Source organism: Geotrypetes seraphini, chromosome 3 (assembly GCF_902459505.1).
Source record: "Geotrypetes seraphini chromosome 3, aGeoSer1.1, whole genome shotgun sequence".
In the NCBI taxonomy this organism is placed as follows: domain Eukaryota; kingdom Metazoa; phylum Chordata; class Amphibia; order Gymnophiona; family Dermophiidae; genus Geotrypetes; species Geotrypetes seraphini.
This window is the reverse complement of record NC_047086.1, coordinates 63583180-63603491: the sequence shown is the minus strand read 5'-3', so window position 1 is coordinate 63603491 and position 20312 is coordinate 63583180. Positions and strand designations below refer to the sequence as shown.

General features: G+C 43.5%; 1 protein-coding gene across 1 annotated transcript in view; it reads right to left on the bottom strand.

Moving 5' to 3' along the window:
- Positions 1 to 2859: 2859 nt before the first annotated feature.
- KHDRBS2 (KH RNA binding domain containing, signal transduction associated 2) overlaps positions 2860 to 20312 on the bottom strand; it is a 626093-nt gene continuing 608640 nt past the window's right edge. The window contains exon 9 of the mRNA XM_033937546.1: positions 2860 to 3881. Within this exon, the coding sequence (XP_033793437.1) occupies positions 3784 to 3881 (98 nt within the window). The 3' untranslated portion in view covers positions 2860 to 3783. The remainder of the gene's footprint in view (positions 3882 to 20312) is intronic.

Below are 20312 nucleotides of genomic sequence, written 5' to 3'. Positions count from 1 at the left end.
TCCCTCGTTCAGCGTTCAGTTCACCTTGAGTCTACATATTTGAAGTTCTGATCCCTTCTGAAGACCTATATTTTTGAAAAAATCTTTTCTATTTAGTTGAATGGTTGTGGGGGATTACTAGGGAAGTGGTCTGTAAACTATTTTAATCTATCTTATTTTGTGTCCTTTTTCCTTCTCCCTTTGCTATCCTTTCGCTCTTGATTTGTACTTTCATTCTAATTGTTGTTGTTTTTTTGTGATTGTGAACCTCTCTGTTATTGCCTAAGGAAGGCCCGTATAGTAAATAAAATTAAAATCCATAACCCATAAACTAAATTTAGATATGTTAGTATTTTATAATGACATTTTGGTGCTTAGATTCCATTAGAGCATTGGCATTCCTAAATGGAGGCTGCAAGTTATAGAATACTCCCTATCAGTGGCGTGGTAATTGGGGGTGGGGGGGATTGCCCTGGGCACCGTCTTAGTTCAAGTTTATTTATTTATTGATTATACCGTCTATCAGAAATATTTAAATGGTTCACAATAAAATTATAAAATATATAAAATATAAAAACAATAGAAATTACAGAGAAAATACTATTCATCCACCACAAAACCACTTTGCCGCCCTCCCTCCCCCCATGCCATGCTCATGCCCTCCCTTTTTCCAGCCCTCCCATATCTCTTTAAAAATCTTTGCCAGCACAAGCAACTACTCAACCTTTTGCCTGCACTGGCCTAGCTCCCTCTATAATCGCTTCTGAGTCATGGGGCCAGGAAGTGACAGAGGAAACACCAGCGGAGAAGCTGATCGCTCAGGGGAAGATTTAAAGAGGTTCGGGGTGGGGAGAGAGGGTGTGAGTGTGGCGGGAGGGGGGGGGGGTTGGCGCAGAAGGAATGGAGGGGTGCAGAAAGGGTTATACCACTGCCCCGGGTGCCTCCTACTAGAGAATGACACGGTGACAAAATTCATCACCGTTCCCGTCCCCGGGAATAACCGGAGGAAATAATCCCATGTCATTTTCTAGTGACTATTTCAACCTCAGTCCTTCTACACCAGCATTCTTCAAAGCAAAGCTTGTGGGTCAGTGGTTGTGGCCATTCATACTCTGATTCTTCCCTCTCTCCTTTATCTGCGGGAACGGTGATGAATTTTGTCACAGTGTCATTCTCTACCTCCTACCCTCACTATGCCACTATTGTGTGGATCAGAAAAACAAAGTCAGATTTTATGCATTTTGAATTGTATTTTCAGGAAGCGGAATATGAACATAGTTTAAAGTATGGTACTTTCAGCATTGCCAATAGTGATTTTAGAGGACCATCATGCATAGAACTAATATGAAGAATATTTTCGGAACTTCACTGTTCAACTAATATAATCTTAGGTCATAACAAGCAACATAAGGCTGAAATTGTTAACCGCATGCAGAGACAATTAAAAACTGAAATGTTCTAAGAACTGGGTTAAGATTATTTTCTTGGTTAATAAGGTATTCGTCAAATTGGTTCTATATTGTATGCAATGGTCTCCCAAAATTCCTTTTGGTGATCCTGATAATAGCTCAGCAAGGGCAGGGGTTTTGTTGTACAGTTATTTATTTGTCTCATACCTATGAATGGACCTTTTGTTAGCTTGTAAGTGAGACACTTAAAAATGTTTGAGATCCTTTCAAAAGTTCTATTCTTTGACAAATTATGACACTATCGGCATGATGGAGAATTCTGAAACACATCTAAGCCATTGAACTGCTTACCTAACAAAGCCATTATTCCTTCTGCCAAGTTTTCCATTGCCCACATGTACCTGAAATAGCGAAAGAGAGTGAAATCGTTAAAACGGACAGGAATCTGAATGATATATGACAAATGATATTGCAGCTTCAAGTGGCAACAAGAAAGCTTCCCAAACTTCATTAACTTTATAAACGATTTAAAAATAATCAGCATGCAACTTCAACAGCAAGAGATTTTCCATCCTGCATAAGGGCCTACGCCTTGTTCTCATCAAAAAAGTAAACCAATCACATTGACAAAAAGCCACAAGTTTTTATCATAGAGTAAACAGGGTGTGTAAAAGATTAACAGTTTTGGCTTGCCTACATCAAGTTCTCATTTTCTTTTTCACCAAAAAATCAAGGTTATAGATTTGTTGTTAGCAAGAGCTACATTACTATTATGATTAATTTTATTTCTGTTTATTAACTCAAAGTTTATGTATTGTAAATAATTTTGTTGTCACTAGTTAATGTTAATTAGTTGTTTTAATAGCCTAGATTCCTATTTGTTATGTTTTGGCAGGTTTACTTTTTTAACTATCGGTAACTTAATAACGGAGAATATTTAACATTACTCGCATACTCAAAATTACAGAGTTACTATTAGTGTTACCTGTTTAACGTTTAGTCATCCTTTGAGTCCTGCGATATATTTCCTTAATAATCATCAGCCATCAAGTCTGATAGTCTCAAAAGAAATATCAGCCCTCTAAACTGCCTTCAAGGGCGGTGATATTTAGCACTGAAAATTACAAATAGAGTTTTTGAAGTTCAATTGCAACAACTGGGCAGTGACACTGACGATTTGTTTGTAAGAGACAAATTGTTATACACTACGCAGATGCAGCCAACGCACCCCTTTGCGTGCAAACAAGAATGTGAATCTATGCAATGCTTACATGTTCAATGGGGTGTTTAATGTACGGGATAACTCAAAGGTTGAACAACTATGCATTTAGACAGTGGTAAGTGGTAATCTTACCTCTTTAAACTCCATTACACTCTCACGAGAGACATGCTATACAAACAAGTCAATCAGAGTTTATGTTTAGTGAGATCAAGCTTAGAGGATAGTTTAAAATCCATTTATTGTGCTAAATCCAATTGTTCCATTAACAAGTTATACATTAGTGCTTACTAACCATGGTTCAAGTAACAGTTTAGTTTGTTAACTTTTAAATTATTTAACAACCATATGTTATTAATACAACTTTTAAAATCTTACACAAAATGCTTAAAACAGGCTTGGGTTCATTTTTGTATTTTTATATATAAAACATTTTAGGCATCTCTCGAAGAAGAAATAAAGCAGGCATTTATAGCTAGAAAACAAGTAATTCCAAATTTAGTTTGTTACAAAAGGTTTCAGCTTTATTGACAAATTATGGCAAACATATTTGACAAATTATGGTTTCCTATTTAGAGAAGCTTACACATGGAACTTTATGTAATTTCTTTTTACAATTACAGGTTAAAACACTGAACAAATTCCGTTAGCTACATACATTCGGTAGCTGCTTGTTTCCAACCCCATTAAAACAACATTTTAAATTAAATTTACAACTTAATATTGAACATCTTAGTCTAACATATGTTAAAAAAAGACAGTTTAAAACATCTTATCTACACCTTAATTATCTTCTGAAAAAGTCATTACAGTTTCTTCTCCAAACCTAAACAAATTCTCAGGCTTAGCTGTATGGATAGAGATCAGAGCTGTAACAGCTTCATGCTTTGTTTTAGAAAATTTACACACAACAGTGAATAACAACCAAGAGAACATTATCTTGTTGCATGGTTCCGAGACAATGTTTGCCAAAGATTTAAGTCCGTGTTATAAAAGAATACGAATGTCAATGTCACGTCAATGCTATTGGAAATACAAGAAGTACATAGGGCAACCATTAAGCAGTAATCTCTAGAATAGAAAAGAAATGGACTATTACTTGTCTTGTTGCTGTTTAAGTGGCGATCACGGGCTACTAATTGTCTTTGAGGATGAAATCACAGCTGGAGAGGACCTTCAATATCTACCATAAGGATGTTCTCTGTAACCCCCTCTGGATGGCCTTGGATGTGGTGCTTTTAAACTGGGACGGGCTGTAGCCCAGTCTTCTTGTCCTAGGATCAAAACAAGGATTTTGCTTTTAGGTGAAAGACAATACTAAAAACAAATGGTAACAATTGCCATTTCAAGAATAATTATGCATAAATTGTAATCAAGTTGGTGTTTCCAAATATATATTTTTGAATTAACTTTTGTCCATTGAGGGCTATATAGGTGGATGTGGAGATATATAAATATTAGTAAAAAATAAATATTTGTAATTTTTTCAAACACCTAATTAAGGGCTCCTTTTACAAAGATGCTTAGAGATTTCTACTGTGGGCTGGTGAGATAAATGCTCTGAAGTTCATAGGATTTCTATGACTGGCAGAGCATTTACCTCATTGGTCCACAGAAACCTCTACTGCAGCTTTGTAAAAGCCAGTGTAAGGTACTAACTTTGATTATATAAATTTTTACATTTCTTGCATTTTTAATTTCATTGTCACAAGTTAAGGGGCCCTTTTACTAAAGTGAATTAAGTTTTGGTCTTGGCATTTCAAGAATCCCATTCAGGTATCCCAAGCTCTCATCTTCCACAATTCCTTATACTGTACACCCTCTTGGTTTCTCAGATCCATAGATTCTAACAGAATGGTACTCCCTGATCCCAGGCTAGCTCATTTACCAACCCCCCCCCCACTCCCGTCCCCTTTTTACAAAACCGTAGCTTGGTTTTAAGCACTGGCTGTGGTGTTAACAGCTCAAATGTTCATAGAATTCCTATAAGCATCGGCGCTGTTACTGCCGTGGCCGGGGGAGGGGGGTTTACGATCAAATAGGAAAATAACTTTTAACTTTTTTGACCCCTCTCTCTCTCTCTCTGGAATTAATTGCCTGATCAAATCTTGTTGGAATAATCATTCACAAGGTTCAAGGTTCTTTTAAAAACACATTATTTTCTCATTGTCTTTTTCATTAGGCTACATTTCTTACTGATGGTTGCTGAAATGAGTGGTGAGCATGTACAGATAGGGTATCTCTTGAGTGTCTGTTCTGTGTTGGTTGTGACTTTTCCTGTCTATTAATGGTGCTCTTTTCTTTTTAGAGTTGATTTTAGTTTTGTACACCGCTTGGGTCCTTTGTTTGGTATGGGTGGTATGAAGGGCTGCTGAAAAGTTCTCAGTCCAACCAACAAAGTTGGGGTGGCCTCCATTGAGGGCTATACAAGTGGAGGGGGCATTTTCAATAGAACGTCTAAGTCTCAGTTTGGATGTTTTGGAAAAGACATCCAGAAATCCAATAGAGAAAATGCCCATTCTTAAAACAGCAAGACATATATCTTTTTATTATTATTATTATTTTTTTTTTGCAAATGACCTATATAGATATTTTGGTTCTTAGTACGTCTATCTTTTATGGCCATTTTCAAATATAAATTCGTCCACATGAAAAACATATAACAATTTTCCTTTAGGCAGACTGCAAGCTTAGTAAACTGTTCAGACAGCTGAGCATAGTAGAGTGGCTCTTCTAAGTACTGTAGTGAATTTCACATTAAAAGTACCAGGTACAGATGTCACTATATCTTGCTTATATTGTATGGTGAGCCCTCCAAAACCCACTCAAAACTTACTGTACCCACCTGTATACCACAACAATAGCCCTTATGCTTGCAGGTGTCATCTTAATGTAGGTACAGTAGGTTTTTGAGGGATTATACAATATAAGCAAGATATGGTGATATCTGTACCTGGTACTTTTAATGTGAAATTAACTGCAGTAACCCTTAAGAATGCGTTACTGCTCTCTGGGCTCAAATATCTGTGTTAACATCTGAATCTGCTTGGGCTGAGAACTTTTAAGTATTCCCTCATAATACAGACTAGAATGCACGTGAATATTATTTTTTAATTTTTGGGTGGTGGGAGTGGGGTCAGTGACCACTGGGGAGTAAGGAAAGGGGAGGGGGGGTCATGCCTTAATCCCACCAATGGTCAACTGGTCAGTTTGGGCACCTTTTTAGCATTTAGACACTTTTAAAACAGGTATGGCTCCAAACGTCTAGAAAAAGCCCATGACCTTTTGTTAAAAGTTTGATTATGCCTGAGGAGCATCCGAGTCTTAAGCCCACACTAAACCTGCCCAAAACACACCTCTAACACCCCCTCCCCCTTTAAGATTTGGATGCACTAGAGACCAAACAACCAGAAAGACATCCAGAAAGTCTGTTTTGAGAATGCTCACTTGGAGTTTTGACTATTAAGACGTCTAAGTGCTATCTTTTGGACACCTATCTTTTTTTGAAAATAAGCCCCTTAGCTCAGTGATTTTCCATCTTTTTTCATTGTGTTGGAAAACTATGGAACGAACAAACAAGGAAAATTGCTGGATCCAGTGTATAGCACTCAATGGAGACTACCCCAACTTTGTTGGTTGAGCTGAAAACTTTTTAGTGGCCCCTTGTATAGCAGGTACAATAAAAAATAATAATTTTAACATGCATTAATCCTAAAATTAATACTGCATCAAGAAGGGGTGCTCCCAGTATTTTTTATTGCAGGTTGTGTATTGAGGTTCTCATTAGTTCACAGTACCTATTTAGGAGGCACTAAGGCCCTCATTCTATAAACGGCACCTGAACCAGTGGTGCCTGCCAATTTAGGAACCCAACTTAATTAAAAATATATATATATATTTGGCGCTGTTAATTGAAAGTGTCAGTGTCATTAAAAACTAATTTTAAAATATTAATTAGCTGAAAGACATTTAACTCATTAGGTGTCTACCACCATGTGGTAAGCATCTACACAGAGGCACCTACTGGTACCTACACAGAAAGTAGGCATGGATAGGGGCAGAGTTTGGTTGTGGATTGAGTTAGGTGCCAATAGGCATCTATCTTAGGCATTGGTATATTAGACCAAGAAAACCCTGGCTTAACATACCAGCACCTGTTGATTTACACGCCTCTAGATGTGATTCATGGTGTCTAACTTTGATTGACATGTGGTAGGTGCTGGTTTGCTAGGCATCTACTGTGTTAGATGCCATTTGTAGAATCTGGCCCCAAGTACTCCAGCATTAACTTTGCATTAGCCAGTTAGTGTAACTGGTTTGTTGTTTTTTTGCCACATGCTTGATCAACATCTAGATTTTAAAAGGTGTTGTCAGTTTGGCATTTGATATTTGGCATGGTATAAATTGTCAGGAGAAGGTCCTGCCTGCTTAAACAGCACCATAAGCCAATATTCAGTATCACTTAACTGAACAGTGCTGTTTAATATTGAATCAGCTCTGATTCCTCAGTTCTATAAACGGCACCTAAAAATTAGATGCCGAGCAACACAGAGCATAGTAGCTGTCAATCTAGAGATACACGCCATTTATAGAATCATGCCTAGCAATGCATGAATAAGACTTGGGCACTGGTAGACGTCAAAACCTTGGGGCTGATTCTATAAATGGGTGTCCTGATTGTAGGCATCCTACTACCATCTGGAAGCTAATCACAACGGTGTCAGGTCAAAAGCGCACCGGGACAATTGAACGCAGTGTGGGGGTGCGCGCCGCAGAAAATTACTGTTTTTAGGGCTCTGACAGGACGGCGTGGGGGGAACACCCCCACTTTACTTAATAGAGATTGCGCCGCATTGTGGGGGGTTTGGGGGGTTGTAACCCCCCACATTTTACTGAAAACTTCACTTTTTCCCTGTTTTTAGGGAAAAAGTTAAGTTTACTGTAAAATGTGGACAGTTACAACCCCCCAAACCCCCCATAATGCCGGCGCGATCTCTATTAAGTAAACTGGGGGGGGCTCCCCAACAAAACCCCCGTCGGATCCCCTAAAAACTGTAATTTTTTCGGCGCGCACCTCCGTCTTGCGCTCAGTTGTTGGCACGCGCCTTTGTCTTTCGCGGGGTTGTCTATGAACCAATCACAACACATGTTTAAAAAAAAGGCAGGACGCCTACACTGTAGACATTTGTCGCAGGTATAGGGAAATTCATAGGGATATTTAAGCATGTCCAAGCCTGTCCGTGGACATGGTTTTGGCCAGAAATGGCCTTGAGTGAGCTTAGGCAGCATTAGGCATTTCCCTAGGGCTGTGACAAAATGCTGGCCAAATTTCCAAAGTTAACAGTAGACACAGCTGGCTGAACTGATTGCAGCTGGGGTATTTTCTCCCTGATCAACTGAGCCGGCAGGCCTCTCCGAAGCCAAGGCCTCAGGGAGGCCTGCTGGCTGAGCTGATCAGGGAGAAAATACCTCTGATGCAATTAGCTGAGATGGCTGCGCAGGGGACGCCCTGACACGTACCGCAAAATAAGCAGGAGTGATGCCCTCACCTTCCTGTTGACACTGACCCAAAGCGGCGACACCCCCCAGAACCTCTGATCCCCCCAATTGAAGACAAGTAGGAGGGATGCCCACTCCCTCCTGCTACCACCCGCAATCAAACTCAATGACACCACCCCATACCTCTAGACCCCACACCACACCCCTGTGCTGGGGAATGGCCTTAGGTATATGGCCAATTGCAGTCTTAAGCCACTTGTATATAAATTTAAATTACAAATACTGGGGAAAAGCGTACAAAAAACAGTCAACTAGGTTCATAGGGATTGAAGGGGAGAAATACAATATTTTTGAAAAGAAAAAAAAAATTATTAAGGAATAACATCAAGGGAGGGAAACATACAGTATATTTAACATTTTCCAGAGTTGTCTACCTTTGGATTAAAATAATCTCAGTCTTGTTAGTAAATGAGAGTAAATGACGGAGGAAGAAGTTATAAGCATCTTTAAATAGAAAAGTTTTGAAGTTTGATTTAAACCTGTCCATGGAAGATTCTTCATGAAGATAGAGAGGCATAGCATTCCATAGTGTAGGGAGCTGTTACAGAGAAAATAGATTTATGAGTTGTGCCATAAATGATGTGATGTAATGAAGGGCCAGTGAGATTTTGTCGACAAGAACGCAACATTCTTGTAGGATTGCAGGGATGAAGTAATCTATCAATAAAAGATGGAGAATGTTGTTGTCTTGATTTAAAAGTAAGAAACAACATTTTAAATGTAAGTTGGTGGATGACGGGTAACCAATGAAGAAGGAAATACTGCATATGGTGACTGAATATCAATGAGAATCAATAAGCAGAGGTGTAACCTGATCAAATTTTTTTTTTGCCTTGAATAGGAGTTTCAGAGTGGCGTTTTGTATTCATTGTAGTCGTCTAATCTCTTTTTTCATATACCCTGGTATAAGGAAAAATCAAAGCCAGTTCCTCAGATTCTTTGGCTACTGTACTAACCATTAGGAGCTGCAGCTGCAAGTACAGCTTCACCGCGCCCTGCACCTGCCACTGGAACTGAAACTATGCTGGAGAGGATGGTGTTAATGCTAGAGGCTATTGACCGGTGACAAAGGGCCCTGGAAGTTGCAGTGGACAGGAAGTGAGCATTCTCAAGGGTGTCTTTTATCTAGGGTTCCCAGATTTTACATCAGCAAAATCTGGACTCCTAGACATGCCCAGTTCCACCCACCCCCGCTCCCCCCCCCCCATCCCCATTCCCGCTGCCTGTCCGTCAGACAGGAAGGCATCCGCGCATGTGTGCCTGCATGTGATGTCACTGTGTTGCATCCACACATGTGCCGATGCCCCCTTCCGACGCGATTTCAAAACCTGGAAAAAGTGCTGGGCTTGAAAAGCCATCCAGACCCCCAGACATGTCCTCAAAAGAAGAACATGTCTGGGGAAATCCGGATATCTGGTAACCTTACTTTCATCTCCCCTTGCTAGGATCCTAGGATCTGACCCCTCCCAAGAGCCTTGGTTTGCCCCACCTCCTGAGGCAGCTCTTGGGAGCCTCCTCCCTCCTCTCTACCCATAATGACAATTCCTCCTTCCCTCACCTTTTTTGTAATTGTAAATATGTTATCAGGTTTTAGTTCCTCATTCCATAACCCCTGTTTAAATATGTTTTCATTTTTAAAATTATTTAAATATATGTTCAAAAAGATTTAGTTTTATATAGTTTGATTCTGAATAGTCGTTCTGTGTTTTCATTCAGGACTTATGGTTGCCCTATCTGATATCAAAGTTTTGAAGCTAATGCACTAGTTTTCTGTCTACTGTGAAGAGCAGAAGGGAGGGAGAGATAGGAAGTGCTGCTACTATGCCCTATATGATGCATGTGTCATCTGCAGGGTTTACAAGTATTCTCAAAGAAGCACTAGGGCTGGTGTGAACCCCTATCATGTCTTATCTGCATTTCCTTGGAAACAATTACAATATCCACACTCTACTAGGCCCACAGTGTGAATGTGCACCCTCTACGGATCACAAAATCAAATACCTGATCCCATAAACAAAAACCTGTGAATAATCTGCACAGGACTTACTGTATATGCCAAACCTTGCTACAGAAGGCTCTCACAGAGGCATTTTACAAACAGTTCCCATAGAGGGATCTGTGGTGCAATGAAAAATGTTCACTGATAGAAGTTGGTATAGCTGTTACAGTGGGATTTGAACCCAGCTCTGTGGCTTCTGGGCTATAGCAGTGGTTTGAACACTAAGGGGCTCATAATAAAAAAAAAAAACATCTAAGAAGTGGCCTAAATGGGTACTTGGATGATCAAAAAGCCTGATCGTCTAAGTACCCATAACCAAAGCTGGTTTTAGACGTATCTAAAACCAGCTTAGGCCTTTCCCTTGCCTGTAAACGCATAGAGCGAAAAGAGGCGTTTTTAGAGGAGGTGAAAGGGCAGGAGGTGGGCCAACCTACACTTAGTCGTACAGCAGGTATAACCAAAGATTTAGGCAGGTTGCCTAGTCGGCACTTATACGTTTTGACTTAGACCAAGTCAAAACAGGTATAAGTGCCAAAAAAGGGGCCGCATAACTGATCGCAGCAGCTCAGAGGCCCCAGCAACCTGCCTACCGCCTAATGCAACTATCATGACAGGATAGATAGTTCATCTCTCCTGCCGCGAAGATGATCGCCCACCCCCTGAACCTGTGGGCGGGGTTTGAGGCACCTGGGCCAATCAGGCCCTAAGGCCTGCCATTCGATGGATGGCAGGCCTGCCAGCCAATTGGGCTTAGAACCTGTCTCTTTTGCGGTACCGGAGGGAGGTGTCAGGGGGGTCAGCGGAGGGGGGGTTGCAGGGTCAGCGGGTGGGGGGCCAATCAAGGATTCAGGGGGTGATTGTGAGGGAGGTGCCTCGAAGGCAGGAGGCCCTGGGATCCCTCCTGCCTGTATCTTAGTGGTGGTGGAGGATAGGGGGTTTTGCTGGGACAGGAGGTCTTGGGCTCCCTCCTGCCCTGACTGGTTCCTCCTTTGCCTAAAAGGCCTGGATTTGGGCGTTTGGGACTCAGGCTTTTTTTTGGTTTATTATACAGTGGAACCTCGGTTTGCCAGTAACGCGGTTTGTGAGTGTTTTGCAAGACGAGCAAAACACTCAGCAAACTTTTGTCTCACAAACCGAGCATTACCCCAATAAATGAGCACTTACAGCTGCAGGACGCGCCACTTCAGGAGATTCCTCTTCCGTCCGCCGGCCAGCCTTCCACGTCGAGTGCCTTCCGCATGTTGGAGAGCCTCTATCTGAGCCTACGCAGCCGAGTGCCGTCCTGCATGTTGCATATGATCACGCACAATGTTAATCATCGATGTTGTCCGTGTTCATACGCAACATGCAGGTGGGACAGCACTCGGCTGCGTAGGCTCAGATAGAAGCTCTCCAACATGCGGAAGGCACCCGACATGGAAGGCTGGCTGGCGGACGGAAGAAGCATCCCTCTGAAGCGGCACTGCGGGGTTCTCCAGCGGCTGGTGGACATTAGAAGCATGCCCCCGAATCAGCACAGCGGGGTTCTTCAGCGGATGACAGACAGAGGAGGTGGACGGAGGAGACGGCACTGCAGCACCTGGCACCCGACAGATTATAATAATAATAATAATAACGGTTTATATACCGCAGGACCGTGAAGTTCTATGCGGTTTACAATGATTATAGAGAATGTTACAAATTGAATAGAATTGACATAGTTAGTGTCTATTGTTTAGCAGATCTGGAGGTCTGGTATTGAGAGAGATATTCTGCGAATCAGTTACCTATGTACTTTAAGAACAAGTAGGTATAGACCCCTGGGCCACCTCTCGCCACTTCCTCGGCACCTTTTGGGTTCTAGAACGAATTGTCTGTATTGCCACTATTTTCTATGGGGCACTTTGCTTTGATATATGAGTACTTTGGATTACGAGCATGCTTCTGGAATGAATTATGCTCGTAAACCAAGCTACCACTGTATGTCTGGGCGTTTAAACAGCTGAACGCAGAGGCAGGCCATTATCAAAAAATACCTCCTTTTGGACGTTTTTTTTTTGAGAATGGACATTTTCCCTGCTTCTACTTTCAACGTTTAGGGCCTTAGGCCAAATGGGGACTTAGACGGTTTATTTGATTATGCCCCTTCACGCTTTTCACTGAAAGTAAACAAGAGCACTGCTATAAGCAGCACTTTGAGTTAGAGATCATTTATAGAATAGTATATACCATTGGGATACAAGTTTTAAGCACAAGGATTTACATCAGTGGATAACATTGTATAAATTCTTGGGCCTAAATTAGATGTGGATCTTCCCAATTCTATAATACTGCACATATCTTTAGTTAAGGCTCCTGACTCACCTATATTCCTCTTATAGTAATGCCCCCTTTCCAGTTATATGTCAAAAAATTTAAGTGCACATCCCAACAGCAAGCAGTGTCTTCCCCTCATGTCTATCATAATTGCGGACTGTGGACTTTTTCTCCAGGAATTCGTCCAAACCTTTTCTAAAAACCAGACATGCTAACCGCAGTTACCATATCCTCTGGCAACGAGTTCTAGAGTTTAACTATTCTTGGAGACCTCAAGGTTCTAGAAGAGAGGAAAAGTGACATAAACATTGGAAAGAAGACTCCAAAGCACCAGGAGAAGAGAAAAGGGGTACTGCAATAACAGGAAGATTCCAAAACACCAGAAAGGGGATAAACTGTGGGGATCCAAAAGACTAGAATTGGCATGGGGACCCTCAACACAGGGAAAAGAGTAAAATGGCACCAATATTAGATGGAAACCCCCCAAAAACAATGTGTACTAAAAGTTTGGAGAAAACAATGAGGGCCTGATCCTGGAAACGACACCTGCTGTGTGTCAATCACTGGTAGGCACTGCATCCAGAATCACGTCCATTGTTTTGTACAGACACCTTAAATGGAGGCCAGCATTTTACAGGCCTACACTTAATGCATCTGATTCATGCTTATGGAAGCACCTAGGCCTGCCAATGGACACCTAAGGCCACTTCCCAGCAGTGGGAGAGATTCCCACTCTCTCCTGCTGCCACACAATACAACACCCCCTGCCTCCGACCACTCTCTCTCTTACCTTGAATTAGTTGGCTAGCCCGCCTCTTCAAAATGGGCCTTTCCTTCTCCAGTGCATCCTGGGATGCACCAGGTAGGGGCCTGATGCTCTGATTGGCCCAGGTGGTCTAAGGAACCGAAAGGCCTTATACAACCTGGGCCAATCAGAGCCTCAGGCCCTTCCTCGGATGCAGAATGGGGATGTATGTGTATGCTTCCTTGAGATCTAATCAGCAAAGTTCTTTTCTAGAAAGGGATACAAGGTTCCTAGGAAAAACATGCAGAATTTCTCCTTCACTAAGTATTTGTGGAGAGCACGGAGGTCAAGAATTGGTTGTAGACCTCCCGTCTTCTTCAGTATGAGGAAGTGCTTAGAGTAGAACCCCTGGCCACTCTGCTGAGGAAGTACTGGTTTGATTGCATTGAGTTGCAGAAGGGCTGAAAGTTCCTGAAGAAGGATAAAATCTGCTGGGAATTGAAAGAGGACTCTGGTTAGTTTGGAATGATTTTCTGCAGATGTAGAGTGAACCCTTCTTTCACCACATGCAAAACCCAAGTGTCAGTGGTGATCAGAGTCCAGTGCTGGGGGTAATAGGTGAGTTGAACTCTGATGTGCTGGGGAGGAGATTAGAGAGCAGTGGCCAAGCACTCTAGAAGCAAGTCAGAAAGACTGAGTCAACATCTCTGAGTAGGAGCCTAAGATTTCTGAGAACATTGGTTTCTAGGGCGCTCTTGAGCCAGTGTTCTGGAAGACGTTGGTGGTAAAGTGTCGTGCCATTTAAAAGTCAACTGTCTAGGATTGTAGTAAACATAGAAACATAGAACATGACGGCAGAAATGGGCCACGGCCCATCTAGTCTGCCCACACTAATGGCCCACCCCCTAACTACCTCCATGAAGAGATCCCACATGCCAATTCCATCTTTTCTTAAAATCTGGCACGCTGCTTGCCTCAATTACCTGTTGTGGAAGATTATTCCAGCGATCAACCACCCTTTCGGTGAAGAAATATTTTCTGGTGTCGCCATGAAATTTCCCACCCCTGATTTTCAATGGATGCCCTCTTGTTGCCGTTGGTCCTTTAAGGAAAAAGAGATCCTCTTACACCTCGATATGGCCCGTGACATATTTGAACGTCTCGATCATGTCTCCCCTCTCTCTGCGTTCCTCAAGTGAGTACAGCTGCAACTTACCCAGTCGTTCCTCATACGGGAGATCCTTGAGTCCTGAGACCATTCTGGTGGCCATTCGCTGAACCGACTCAACTCTCCGCACATCTTTTTGATAATGCGGCCTCCAGAATTGTACACAGTATTCCAGATGGGGTCTCACCATGGATCTGTACAACGGCATTATGACCTCGGGCTTACAGCTGACGAAACTTCTACGGATACAGCCCATGATTTGTCTAGCCCTGGATGAAGCTTTCTCCACTTGATTGGCAGTCTTCATGTCTTCGCTAATGATCACCCCCAAGTCACGTTCTGCTACAGTCCTTGCTAGGATCTCACCATTTAGGGTGTAAGTCCTGCATGGATTTTTGCCACCAAGGTGCATGACCTTACATTTTTTTGGCATTGAAACTTAGTTGCCAAGTCTTTGACCGATGCTCCAGATAGAGTAGGTCCCTGTCGGGCATTGAGCTTTTGTCGGGCACTGTGCTTTCATCTGTTGTGCGATTGCCTACCATGTAGCATAGTTTGGCGTCATCGGCGAATAATGTAATTTTACCTCGAAGCCCCTCAGCCAAGTCTCTTACGAAGATGTTAAATAGGATCGAGCCCAAGACCGAGCCCTGCGGCACTCCGCTGATCACCTCCGTCATATCGGAGAGGGTACCGTTTACCACTACCCTCTGAAGTCTACCTCTAAGCCAGTCCCTAACCCATGCGGTTAATGTTTAACCCAGTCCCATCGAACCCATCTTGCTCAATAACCTGCGGTGTGGGACGCTATCAAACGCTTTGCTGAAGTCCAAGTACACGATGTCCAGGGACTCCCCTATATCCAGCTTTCTTGTTACCCAGTCAAATAAGCTGATCAGATTTGATTGGCAGGACCTTCCCTTCATAAAACCATGTTGATGGGGATCTCGTAGATTCTTCTCGTTCAGGATCGTATCCAATTGGCGTTTGATTAGTGTTTCCATAAGTTTACTCACTATCGATGTGAGACTCACCGGTCTATAATTCTCAGCCTCCGTCCTGCATCCCTTTTTGTGGAGTGGAATGACATTAGCCATTTTCCAATCCAACGGGACTCTTCCTGTACTTAGGGAAGATTGAAGAGCACGAATAACGGTTCCACCAGGACGTCACTCAACTCCCTGAGCACCCTGGGGTGTAGTTTGTCCGGTCCCATAGCTTTGTTCACCTTGAGTCTTGATAGCTCCTCGTAGACACTGCTGGGCGTAAACTCGAAATTTCAAAATAGGTCTTCCGAGTTTTCCCTCGTCGGCAGCTGAGAGCCAGATCCCAGCGCCTCGCAAGTGAAGACCAAGAAGAAGTATTCATTTAAAAGTTTGGCTTTATCGGAGTCCGATTCTACATTGTTCCCATTGGATTTCCTAAGGTGTACTATCCCATCTGTGTTTCTTTTTCTGTCACTAATATACCGGAAGAAGGATTTATCGCCCTTCTTGATGTTCTTCGCAAGGTAAGAACATAAGAATAGCCTTAATGGGTCAGACCAATGGTCCATCAAGCCCTGTAGCCCGTTCTTACGGTGGCAATCCAAGTAGTTTGTCTCTTAAACAGGGAATATTTGTGAGACAGTCTTGGGGTCCAAGTCTGATACATCAAGCTATGCTTGTTGCCATATTGCAATGGATAAGGCTGATTGATGCTTGGCAAGTTACGTCACAGGCCGAATCTTCAAAGAGCATTTTTGTAGCTTTGAGCAGTGAGAACAAGAGTCAACTCGGTGCTCAGGACCAAGGCACTGAAGACACCAATTGTGTGGATTAGTGTCTGATATGGTCCTGTTGCACCAAGAAGACCTTTTTAAGCCACTAGAAGGCTTTGATATTGAAGGAAAAACTGCTGATGCAAGATCAAAGGAATCAATTTTTCCTCCGAGGGTCTATTGATTTTGTGACCGAAAAAGATTTGATGGCCTTCAGCTGCAAAACTGGCTTTATCACCTCATCAACTCACACTTAGACTAATTCAACTCACTACTCTCAGGCCTTCTGCTTAGCCATCTCATTCCCTTCTAGTCCATCTAGAATTCGGCTGCATGACTTATATTCCAGGACAGCTGCCATACTCACGTTACCCCTCTCCTAAAGTCACTTCATTGGCTTCCTATTCATTTCTGAATACAATTCAAACTCCTCTTACTGACCTACAAATGCACTCACTCAGCTGCCCCTCATTATCTCTCTTTACTTATCTCCCCTTATGATCCCCACCATGAGCTCAACTCAGCTGGAAAGTCCCTCTTATCTATGCCCTTCTCTTCAACTGCCAACATAAGACTCAGTCCCTTCTGCCTTGCTGCACCATATACTTGAACAAGCAGTCTGAAACCCTACTGCAGGCTCCATCTCAGGCAGTGTTCAATGCCCAGTTAAAAAATCAACCTCTTTGAGAGTGTTTTTGAATCTTAACTCTTCTCACCTTGGGTTCTGCATCCCCAATCCTATATGTCATGTCTGTCTGTCCAAGTTAGATTGTAAGCTCTTCTGAGCAGGGACCATCTATAAATGTCAAAATGTACAGCACTGTGTATGCCTTTCAGCACTATATAAGTGATAAGAACATAAGAATTGCCGCTGCTGGGTCAGACCAGTGGTCCATCATGCCCAGCAGTCCACTCATGCAGCGGCCCTCTGGTCAAAGACCATTACCCTAACCGAGATCAGCCCTACCTGACTACATTCCGGTTCAGCAGGAACTTGTCTAACTTTGTCTTGAATCCCTGGAGGGTGTTTTCCCCTATGACAGACTCCAGAAGAGCGTTCCAGTTTTCTACCACTCTCTGGGTGAAGAAGAACTTCCTTACGTTTGTACGGAATCTATCCCCTTTCAACTTTAGAGAGTGCCCTCTTGTTCTCTCTACCTTGGAAAGGGTGAACAACCTGTCCTTATCTACTAAGTCTATCCCCTTTAGTACCTTGAATGTTTCGATCATGTCCCCTCTCAATCTCCTCTGTTCAAGGGAGAAGAGGCCCCGTTTCTCTAATCTTTCACTGTATGGCAGCTCCTCCAACCCCTTAATCATCTTAGTCGCTCTTCTCTGGACCCTTTCGAATAGTGCCGTGTCCTTCTTCATGTACAGTGACCAGTGCTGGACGCAGTACTCCAGGTGAGGGCATACCATGGCCCGGTACAGTGGCATGATAACCTTCTTTGATATGTTCATGATTCCCTTCTTTATCATTCCTAGCATTTTGTTTGCCCTTTTTGTCGCTGCTGTACATTGCGTGGACGGCTTCATCGACTTGTCAATCAGAACTCCTAAGTCCCTTTCCTGGGAGGTCTCTCCAAGTACCGCCCCGGACATCCTGTATTCGTACATGAGATTTTTGTTACCGACATGCATCACTTTACACTTATCCACATTGAACCCATGTCAATGCCCATTCCTTGAGCTTGATTATGTCATGTTGCCGTTCTTCACAATCCCGCTGCGTCTTCACTACTCTGAATAACTTAATATCGTCTGCAAATTTAATCAGCTCGCTCATCGTACCTATGTCTAGATAGTTTATAAAGATGTTAAAGAGCACAGGTCCATGCACCGAGCCCTGTGGCACCCCACTGGTGATGCTCTTCCAGTCTGAGTATTGTCCATTTATCCCCACTCTCCGTTTCCTATGCTCTAGCCAGTTTTTAATCCATGTATTTCACCCTCGATTCCATGGCTCACAATTTTCCGAAGTAGTCATTTATGCTGAACCTTGTCAAATGCCTTCTGAAAATCCAGATATACAATATCGACCTGCTCACCCTTGTCTATCTGTCTGTTTACTCCCTCAAAGAAGTGCAGCAAGTTTGTCAAACACCATCTGCCTTTGCTAAAACTGTGCTGACTGGTCCTCATCAGCCCGTGTCCATCAAGGTGATCAATGATGCAGTCCTTTATCAGTGATTCTACCATCTTTCCCGGTACTGAGGTCAGACTCACAGGTCTGTAGTTTCCCGGATCTCCCCTCGAACCTTTCTTGAAGATCAGCATAACATTCGCCACCTTCTAGTCTTCCAGAATCTTTCCCGATTTGATTGACATATTGGCTATTAGTTGAAGCAGGTTTAAGAACAACTGACTTACGTCAAACTCGTACTTACAAACTGGGGTCCTGCCTCTCCCTTACTGTGTCAACATGCCCCTTCTTTCTCCCTTCCTGTCCAAACGCAACCCTTCCTGTCCAAACGCAACCCTCCTCCTCCCTTCCCTGTCCCAACATGCCCCTTGTCATTTTTCCCTCCATTCTGCATCCTAAATTCATGCCTCCTATAGGTGTTTACCTCCTCTAGCTGGATCCTTCCACCTATCACAGTTCTCTTTGCAATGCCGCGGCTTGCGGCTGATCCAGCAGCCCCTCCATGCCTCCTGTGGGTGTTTATCTCCTCTGGCTGGCTCTCTCCTCCCAGTGGCACTTCTCTTCGTGAAACTGCGGCCGCTGATTCCAACAAGAGGCTCGTGGCTGACCCGAAGTCTTCCCTCATATCAAAGGGCGTAAGGGATCTGGCCAATCAGAATATTAAGCCACTCCCAGTGCATTCCAGAATGCACTGGGAGAGAGGCCTAAGATTCCGGTTGGCCCAGGTGCCTAAGGCCCCTCCTATGGGAGATGTCTGAGGCACATGGGCCAATCAGGGCCTTAGGCCCCTCCCTGATGCATCCCAGGATGTACCGGGAAGGCCCATCATTCTGTTTAACAGGCCTGCTGGCATAAGGGAGTGGATATCCCTCATGCTGGCCATCAGAGAAAGGTACAGGTTGTGTACGGGGTGAAATGGGGATCTTGAAGGGAGGTGGGTCAGGGATGATAGGGCCAGCGGCAGGAGGGAGTTGGCATCTCCCCTGCCTGGGGATGTCTCAGAGGGGTAGCAGTAGGAGGGAGTAGGCATTCCTTCTGCCTGGGGATGTCTCGGGGGTGGTGTCAGGAAGGAATGGGCATTCCTCTTGGCAGGGGAGGTTTTCGCGGGTGGCGGCATGAGGGAGTGGGTATCCCTCTTGCCTGGGGCTATCTCGGGGGGGGGGGGGGGGCGGTGGCAGCAATTGGGAGTGGGTATTCTTCTTGCCCGGGGATGTCTCGGGGGGGTGGCAGCAGGATGAAGTGGGCATCCCTTCTGCTGAGGGATGTCTCGGTGGTGGCAGGAGGAACTGGACACTCCTCATGCCATGGACAGTTGTGTGTTGGTCTAGCAGAAGAGAGTGAATATCTCTCCTGATGGCCATTTTTGCAGGGGGGAGAAGAGTTCCCTGCCGCGGCTGCTAAACTGCAGGGAGATTCCCTTGTAGTGATCAGTTCAGCTTACCATGCGATTTTCTAACAGGCACCTGTGACATGAACGCTGGTTGCAATTCTATATAGGATGCCCGTGTGCAATGCTCAAAAGCCACTTAGATGACTGCTGAGACTGGGCATCCTATATGGAAACCAGCCCGTCTTCTTAGCTCCATGGAAAACTAAGAATTGATGGCATTGGGCAGGAATGCACTCGTACATGCGTGGTATGGGCGGTCTAGAGATTTCTAAAGAAGTTAAAGTGACAGTACATTTTAGCACTGTCCGTAACAGGCTCCGTGGATGAAGTCACCCATATGTGAGAATTTGCTGCCTACTTGTCCACAGAAAAGCTTTTTTTTCTTTCTTTTCATTCTGTTTTGGTATGCACTATAGTACAGTAGTGCTTGGTATTTTTGGATTGTATCTTTTTTAAACAGAAAGGGCCCTTTTATCGAGTCGCACTAGAGTTTTTTAGTGTGAGCTGGAATGGTAAATGCTCTGATGCTCATAGAATTTCTATGAGCATCGGAGCACTTACCTCACTGGCCCACGCTAAAAATCTCTAGTGCAGCTTGATAAAGGGGGGGGGGAGGAGGAAGATATTTGAGTTAAGATACCTTATGT